General features: G+C 39.4%; 1 protein-coding gene across 1 annotated transcript in view; it reads left to right on the top strand.

Moving 5' to 3' along the window:
* Nucleotides 1-8,643, top strand: part of LOC103205274 (V-type proton ATPase subunit S1-like protein) — a gene marked incomplete at its 5' end in the record, with an annotated part of 10,782 nt that extends 2,139 nt beyond the window's left edge. Inside the window, one exon of the mRNA XM_007950551.1 lies at nucleotides 8,341-8,643. Within this exon, the coding sequence (XP_007948742.1) occupies nucleotides 8,341-8,643 (303 nt within the window). The remainder of the gene's footprint in view (nucleotides 1-8,340) is intronic.
* Nucleotides 8,644-9,177: the final 534 nt, after the last annotated feature.

Here is a 9,177-nt window from a genome sequence, read left to right as displayed (position 1 = left end):
AAGGATTGTGAGGATGGGGCAGGACCGGTCAGTGTTTCGTTTTCTTGCACACAAGATCACTCTGAGTCAGAGCCAACTTGACAGCACTTAACAGCAACAAATATATGTATATATATATTGTTGTTATTATGTGCCATCGAGTCGTCTCCGACTCATAGCGACCCCTTGTTGAGTTTCTGAGGCAGTATCACTATGGAAGTAGATTGCCCAGTCTTCCTTCTGAGGAGTGGCTGGTGGGTTTGAAACACCAACCTTCTGGTTAGTATTCAAGTGCCTTAGGCACCACACCACCAGAGAGTTTTCCTGTTTCCTATTTCTGTTTTTTTTTTTTTTATTATTATTATTTAAAAGGAGGGACTGGGCAGGAAGACATGAGGAAGTAATAACACAAGAAATAATTCATGCATAACCTCACTTAATTAGAAAAGGGAAATTAATTGATTTATATCTTCACCTTGTTCCAGAAATGACTTAAGGTGACTTATATAGAAATACTGTAAGAAAAACAACTTTTAAAAAATGGGCAAAATCATGGGGATGAGGAAACAATAAGGGAAGAAAAGATCAGTTAGAATGACCAGAGAGGTTGGTGCAGAACACAAAACCACAGAAGCATCTGTCTACCCTTGCTGACACAGTAAAATTTACCTCTGAAGCTTAAAGCAGCCAGCATAAGAAAGACTCATACCCAGTTACATGTTCCCAGGCCCCTAAGACTATGAAAATTTGCTTTTGAGAACATCTATTCCTGATGTCTTAGTTTGCTAGTGCTATTGTAACAGAAATACCCTAATTAGGTAGTTTTAATGAATAGAAACTTATTTTCTCATAGGTCAGGAGCCTAGAAATCTGAATTTAGGGCACTGGTTATAGGGGAAAGCTATCTCTCTGTGTTGGCTCTGGGGGAAGGCCCTTGTCTGTTTTTAGCTTCTGTTCTCAGTTCCTTGGTGATTACCATGTGGCATGGCATCTGTCTTTCCCCATCTGTGTTCCCTTGATTTTGTGCCTAATCTGCTCTTTTATATCTCAGAAGTGATTGGTTTAAGGCACACCCTAAATGATATGACTTAATTAACATAACAAAGAAAACTCTATTCTGAAATAGTATTACATCCACAAGTATAGGGGTTAGGATTTACAACACATATTTGTGGAGACAAAATTCAGTCTATAACATCTGGTATTGGACATGGGTACCCACATCCTCAACAGCATCCTCACAGGAAACACCATCGTGTATCACGATTGGCCTTGTTAAACACCCTTAATGTTAGCAGATGGCAGAATGCAAACTTAGTCCAGGGGAGAGATGGTAGTGGTGATGGTGATGGTTGAAGTGTATGTACAAAGGCTGCTCTCTGCATGTGCAGCTTTGTTGATCTGGCTTATTTATTCCAGAAATAAAGAATTGAGTGATTATAGCATGCCTGGAAAACTCAAATGCCTCAGGTAAATGAGTGAAGTGGGCCAAGTGGGCATTGTGACAAAGTAGAGATAGCATCACAACGGACATTTTAAAAAATTCAACTCCAGTTGATTTTTTGCTTTGTAGAAATGCAGGCCCAGTATGCTGGATCTTTTGACTTTTCAATAGACATTAGCAATTTGGATATTTATGGGAATTTTTGTGGATATTTTTGTGGCTGAATACAGACTCATCTGTGGGCTCAAAATAGCATGTTTACAACAGCTAGTCTGGAAGAATGGATGGACAACCTATTCTTCAGACATTGTCCTCAGAAATTTATTTTCAACTAGGCCTTATTATAAGGAGCTCTGGTGGCATAGTGCCTAAGGCATTTGACTGCTAACCAGAAGGTTGGTGGTTCAAACCCACCAACTGCTCCGTGGAAGGAAGATGGGGCAATCTACTTCTGTAAAGATTTACCACCTCAGAAACCTAATGGGGGTTGCTGTGAATCAGAATCGACTCGGCAGTGAGTTTGGTTATGGTTTGAGGCCTTATTAAGAGTTAAATGGCAGTCAATCTGAGGACATTCTCTTTGGCTATATTGCTGCGTCAGTTGAGGTCATGTAGTGTCATTCAGGAGTTTGACCTTTCAGACACTAGCCTGAAGAGAAGGCCACTCTGCTTCTTCATAGGGAGAGGCAAGCCAAGGACCCCAGAGGCTTGGCCAACAGATTTCTAGAAGTTATTATGGGTTTGATATAGAGCATAGAAAATTGTGTGGACAAGGTCCCCAAGTTCTATGGCAAAATGGGTGGTATCTTGATTTCCTAAGACTGCATAAGTGTAATCAGCTGGGTGGCTTAAAATAATAGAAATTTACTTTCTCATATTTCTATAAGCTAGAAGTCTAATATCAAGGGGTTTTCAGGTCCATGCTCCCTCTGAGGCTCTAAGAAAAATTGTGATCATGCTTCTCTCCTAGCTTCTGCCGTCTTTCAGGAAACGGCATTTCTTGGCTTATAGCTTCATCACTATAATTAATATCTGTGTCTGCCTTCACATGGCTCTCTTCCTTCTCTGTGTCTGTGTCTCTGTGTCCAAATTTCCCTCTTCTTATAAGGATACCAGTCACATTGGATTCAGGGACCAACATAATCCAGTGTGATGTCAACTGCAAAGACCCTATTTCCAAATAAGGTCACATTCACAGGTTCCAGGTGGACATGAAATTTGAAGGGACACTATTCAACCACGTACAGGTGGCTACAATAACTGTAGCATAGAAAAATGATAAAATTTCCACTTATATCATAAAAAATGTTAAAAAGATCTTAAATGTAAAGCACTTGTGGATAATTCAACTTTTGGATGTGCCTTTTAAAAACCAGCTAAGTGATGCTGTGAAGAGTTACTACTCTAAAAGCCAGCTGAATGTGGGGTCTGCCTTCCACAAATGATGACTGGTTTTAGAATAGTTGCATTGCAAACTTTTCCCTTCTTTTAGGCAGTATTTAGATGGTAGACTGGGTCCAATTATCTTTTTTTTGTTGTTGTTGTTGTTGTTGTTAGGTGCCATTGAGTCAGCTCTGACGTATAGCGACCAACCCTATGTAAAGCAGAATGAAACACTGCCCCGTCCTGGGCCAGTTTCACAGTCCTTCCTATGCCTGAGCCCATCCTTGCAGCCACTGAGTCAATCTATCTTATTGAGGGCCTTTCCCTTTTTCTCTGACCCTCCACTTCACCAAGCATGTTATCCTTCTCCAGGGAATGATGTCTTTTGACAACATGGCCAGAGTAGGTGAGACAAAGTCTGGCCATACTCGCTTCCAAGGGGCATTCTGGCTGCATGTCTTCCAGGACACATTTGTTAGTTTTCTGGCAGTCCATGGTACTTTTGGGATTCTTTGCCAGCACCACAACTCAACAGCATCAACTCTTCTTCCATCTTCCTTATTCATTGTCCATCTTTCACATGCAGATGAGGCTATTGAAAATACCATGGCTTGGGGTAGGCACCCTTTAGTCTTCAAAGAGATATCTTTGCTCTTCAGCACTTGAAAGAGATCTTCTGCAGCAGATTTGTCAGTGCAATGTGACATCTGATTTCCTGACTGCTACTTCAATTGGTGTTGATTGTGGATCCAAGTAATATGAAATCTTTGACAACTGCAAACTTTTTTCCATTTGTTGTGATGCTGCTGATTGGTCCAGTTGTGAGGACTTTTGTTTTCTGTATGTTGAGGTGTAATCCATACTGCAGACTGTAGTCTTTAATCTTCATCATCAGTAAGTGCTTCAAGTCATCTTCACTTTCAGCAAGCAAGGCTGTGTCGTTTGCATATCACAGGTTGTTAATGAGTCTTCCTCCAATCCTGACGCCACACTCTTCTTCATATAATCCAGCTTCTTGGATTATTTGCTCAGCATGAAGATTGAATAATTATGGTGGAAGGATACAGCCTTGACACACTCTCTTCCTGATTTTAGATCATGCAGTATTCCCTTGTTCTGTTCAAATGACAGCTTTCTGGTCTATGTACAAGTTCCTCATGAGCATGATTAAATGTTCTTAAATTGCTTAAATGCTTTTGCATAGTCAATGAAACACAAGTAAACATCTTTCTGGTATTCTTTGCTTTCAACCAAGATTCATCTGACATCAGCAATGATATCTCTCATTTCACATCCTCTTCTGAATCCAGCTTACATTTCTGAAAGTTCCCTGTCAATGTATTGCTGCAACCATTGCTGAATTATCTTCAGCAAAATTTTACTTGCGTGTGATATTAATGATATTGTTCAATAATTTTCACACTTTGCTGCATCACCTTTCTTTGGAATGGGTAGAAATATGTCTTCCAAATTTCTTGGCATAGACGGGTGAGTGCCTCCAGTGTGGCATCCCTTTGTTGAAACATCTCAATGTTTATTTCATCAATTCCTGGAGCTTTGTTTTTCTCACATTCCTTCAGTGCAGCTTCCACTTCTTCCCTTAATACCATTGGTTCTTGATCATGTGCCACCTCCTGAAATAGATGAATACTGACCAATTCTTTTTGGTACAGTGACTCTGTGTATTCCTTTCATCTTCTTTTGATGTTTTCTGCATCAGTCAATAAATTACCCATATAATCTTTCAATATTGCAACTTGAGGCTTGACTTTTTCTTCAATTCTTTTAGCTTGAAAAATGCTGAATGTGTTCTTCCCTTTTTGATTTTCTAATTCCAGGTCTTTCCACATTTCATTGTAATAACTTACTTTGTCTTCTAGAGCAGCTCTTTGAAATCTTCTGCTCAGCTTTTTTATCTTGTAATTTCTTCCTTTTGCTTTCTTTATGTATGATGTTCTTGATGCATTCCACAGTTCATGTGGCTTTCGGTCACTGGTGTTCAATGCGTCAAATCTATTCTTTAGATGGTCTCTAAATTTAGGTGGGATATAATCAAGTCATATTTTTGTCTCTTATGGATTTGTTTTAATTTTCTCCATCTTCAATTTGAACTTTCATATGAACAGCTGATGGTCTGTTCCACAATCAGCTCCTGGCCTTGTTTTGGCTGAAGATACTGAGCTTCTCCACTGTCTCTTTCCACAGATGTAGTCTATCTGATTCCTGTGTTTTCCATCTGGCAAAGTCCACATCTGTAGCCATTGTTTATGTTGTTGAAAAAAGGTATTTAAATGAATTAGTCATTGGTCTTGCAAAATTCTATCATGTGCTCTCCGGTGTCATTTCTATCATTTAGACCATATTTTCCAAATACTGGAGATTCTTCCTTGTTTCCAACTTTTGCATTCCAGTCACTAGTAATAATCAGCACATCTTGATTGTGTGTTTGGTCAATTTCAGACTCAGAAGTTGGTAAAAATCTTCAAGTTCCTCGTCTTTGGCTTTGGTGGTTGGTGCGTAAACTTGAATAATAGTATTATTAATTGGGAGCTCTGGTAGCATAGTGCCTAAGGCACTTGACTGCTAACCAGGAGGCTGGTGGTTCAAACCCACCAGTCACTCCTCGGAAGAAAGGTTGGGCAATCTACTTCTGTAGTGATACTGCCTCAGAAACCCAAGGAGGGGTCACTATGAGTCACTGATTTGACAGCACATAACAACAACAACAAATTATTAATTGTTCTTCCTTGTAGACATATGGATATTATCTTATCACTGATAGCATTGTATTTCAGGACAGATCTTGAAACATTCTTTGTGATGATGAATGCCTTGCCATTCCTGTTCCATTTGTCATTCCCAGCATAGTAAATCATATTGTTGTCTCATTCAAAATGGGCAAAACCAGTCCATGTCTGCTCACTAATGGCTAGTGTATCAATCTTTACCTTCCATTTCATTTTTGTCAACTTCCAATTTTCCTAGATTCATACTTCGTGCATTCCATGTTCTGATTACTAATGGATGCTTGCAGCTATTTCTCCCTATTTTGAGTTGTGCTACATCAGCAAATGGAGGTTCTTAAAGCTTTACTCCATCCAAGTCATGAAGGTTGATTCCACAGCTCTTCCACAGTTGTATTTTGAGTGCCTTCCAAACTGAGGGGCTCATCTACCAGCACTATGTTGGACAATGTTTCAGGGCTGTTCATCAAGTTTTCCAGTAATATAAAGTATTTCATTGCTATTCATAAGGTTTCCACTGGCCAATTCTTTGAGAAGTGGATGGCTCTTTCCTTCTTACCTCTATTTTAGTCTCTATTTTCAGACACTAGCTGGAGGAAAGAAATTAAGCCACTTAGTTATGCCCATGTGAGAAAGCTTTTCTAACTATCTCTGGGTAAGATGTAAGGAAGGCTTAACTAAAAATAGTGCCAAGTCTGTACAGAATAACTGATAAAGAGAAAGAGGTAGAGACAGGAGGCAGAAGAGACAGAACACACCAGCTACTGTAGAATCATAAACCAAGAAGTGACTCTGGAGCCAGATGGCCAGTTATGAATTCCAGCTTTATGACACTTACTAGCTTGTGTGACTTTGGGCAAGTTGCTAAACATTTCTGGGCTTGAGCTTTTTCATTCATAACATGGGGATGTTATGGATTGAATTGAGTGTCCAAAAAGTATGTGTCAACTAGGCTAGGCCATGATTCAAAGTATTACCATCTTGGAAACCCAAGGAGGGGTTGTTGTGAGTTGGAAACTGCTGATGCTGCAGTTTTGATCGAATGTCATAATCCTGTGTGTTGTAAATCCTAACATCCCTATTATTGACATAGGAGTAGAGGGAGTTATGTTAATGAGGGAGGATATAATCTATAAGATTTAGTTGTATTTTGAGTCAGTCTCTTCTGAGTTATTAAAGAGATTAAACTAGTAAGCAGAGATCAGAGGGACCTACTACCATCAAGAAGGAAGAGGTAGGAGCAAGGCGTGTTCTTTAGACCCAGAATCCCTGCTCTGGGAACTCCTGGATGCAGGGGAAGATTAATGCCAAGACACTTAGAAGTCTCCAAGGAACACTGGCCCCACAGTTGGTGGAAGGAGACAAGGACCTTCCTCCTAAACTGTGAGCCAACAGAGAGAGAGCCTTCCCTTAGAGCTGGCACATTGAATTTGAACTTCTAGCTTCCTAAACTGTGAGAGAATAAATTTCTGTTTTTATAACACCATCCACTTGTGGTATTTCTACTATAGCCACACCGGGTAACAGGGTCTTAAAGAGTAAATTATTCATATGTCTTGTGAGTATTAAATGAGTTAAAGAGTGTCTGGCATGTTGGTGGTATTGCTGCTATTAGTTGACATCAAGTTGGCTCTACCTCATGGCAACCTTATGTATAACACAATGAAGTGATGCCTAGCCCTTTGCTTTCTTCATGATTCCTGGGATGTTTGAGTCCATTATGTCAATCCATCTCACTGAAAGTTCCCCTTGTTTTTGTTGACCCTCTACTTTACCAAATATGATGTAATTTTAGCAATTTGTCTTTCCTGGTGACATGTTCAAAGCAAATGAGTCGAAGTTTTGTCATCCTCACTTAGGATATTCTGGTTGTATTTCTTCTAAGAATAATTTGTTCTTTTACCAGTCCACTGTATAGTCAATATTATTTGCAAACACCACAATTTGAAGACATCAGTTCTTCTTCTGTCTTCCTTTTTCACTGTCCAACTTTCACATTTGTATTAAGAAATTGAAAAGATTATTATGGCTTGGGTCAGATGCATCTTAGTCACCAATGTGGCATAAAACAAAAAGAAAACCTTTAATAAATTTTAGTTTTTCCATTATTCAGATTTTACTAAAGTGGAATTCATGACAGTCTACCTCAAAAGGCACTTCCTGTCTGATTCCTGTTGACAGAATAAAAGGCACAGGAATTGAAAGTTAAAATTCTTTGTGAAACTTATACTAAGTCTTATGAAATTTTGAGCATCTTTTGAATTTTACAGACATCACAGTACTTGTGGTGTTAGATGAACTGGAATATTCCTGAAGATCAGAATAAAAGAAGTTTTATTTTAAAGCCTTGAATTTCTCGAGCCCATTGATTATGACAACCATACATACTAGATTTTCTGAGTAAGTCTTGATTTAAAATTAAGTTTCACTGTTCCCATAAGCACATTCACATTTGTCATATCTTAGTTAAGGAGCTCTGGTGGCACTGCGGTTAAGGCATTGGGCTGCTAACCAAAAGGTTGACAGTTCAAACCCACTAGCCATTCTCAGGAGAAAGATGAGGCTATCAGCTTCTAGAAAGATTTATAGCCTTGGAAACACTATGGGTGTTTGTATGCGCTGGAATCGACTTAATGGCACTGGGTTTGATTTTTGGTTTGGTACATTCAAATTATTCAGAAAAGGTGGTCTTTGCATCTTAAATATGGCCAATTAAGGGCCAGCCCAACTGGGAAGTAGATCTTAGGAGAGAAAGAATATGACATGTCAGCACTTTCTCTCTCCTAACAGATCCAAGGCTTTTCCATCAAGGGAGGAGAGTTTGCCAAGGCCCGAGATTGCACCTCTTCCTTCTCACCAGCCATTCTGATTGGGCTGGCAATGTCCCTGATTCTGTTGCTGGCATTGGCCTCTGCCCTGCATACACTCATTTACCTGCGGGATCTTGACCGGCACTACGATTTTATCGCCTCTCCTTCCCACTTCTCACGGTTGAAAGCTCAAGATGTAGCAGAAGAGAAGGAACTGCTGAGGAGCCAGGGACTTGAATGCTATGAACTGAGAAGCCAACAGATCTGCAAAATTTATGTTTAACAGCACATGCCTCTCTCTCCTTCCTGGCATCCACACTGAGTCTGACTTGAGTTGTTTCTATTGTTCTTTGCTGTTTGATTTGTGCATTAAATATTTCCCTAAATAACTTGATTAATAGCAACAACAAAAACTTAAATGCTTAATGAATTGCTTTTGAAGCATCCATGGGCTTATTTAGATAGACTGGAGCAATGAAAAAGACTTTCTAGGAATTCTGCAGGACCTTTTTTCTTTCTTTCTTTTTTTTTTTTAAAAATAGTTTCCTCAAAGCTCTCTTGAAAACAAAAAGATGTTTCAGGTTACTAGTGCCATTAAGTCAACTCTGACTCATGATGACACCATGTGTGTCAGAGCAGAACTGATACAGAGGGTTCTCAATAGCTGATTTTTCAGAAATAGATCACCAGGCCTTTCTTTGGAGGTACCTCTGGTGGACTTGACTCACTAACTTTCTGTTAGTTGAACACCTTGACTGTTGTACCCCACAGAGACTCCTTGTTTCAAATCAGGAGAACCAAAATGAACAAACAAACA

Source organism: Orycteropus afer, unplaced genomic scaffold (genome assembly GCF_000298275.1).
Source record: "Orycteropus afer afer isolate SDZICR_OR568_19922 unplaced genomic scaffold, OryAfe1.0 scaffold00276, whole genome shotgun sequence".
NCBI lineage: Eukaryota > Metazoa > Chordata > Mammalia > Tubulidentata > Orycteropodidae > Orycteropus > Orycteropus afer.
Note: the sequence above shows the minus strand (reverse complement) of the source record. Positions and strands in the feature narration are given on the sequence as shown.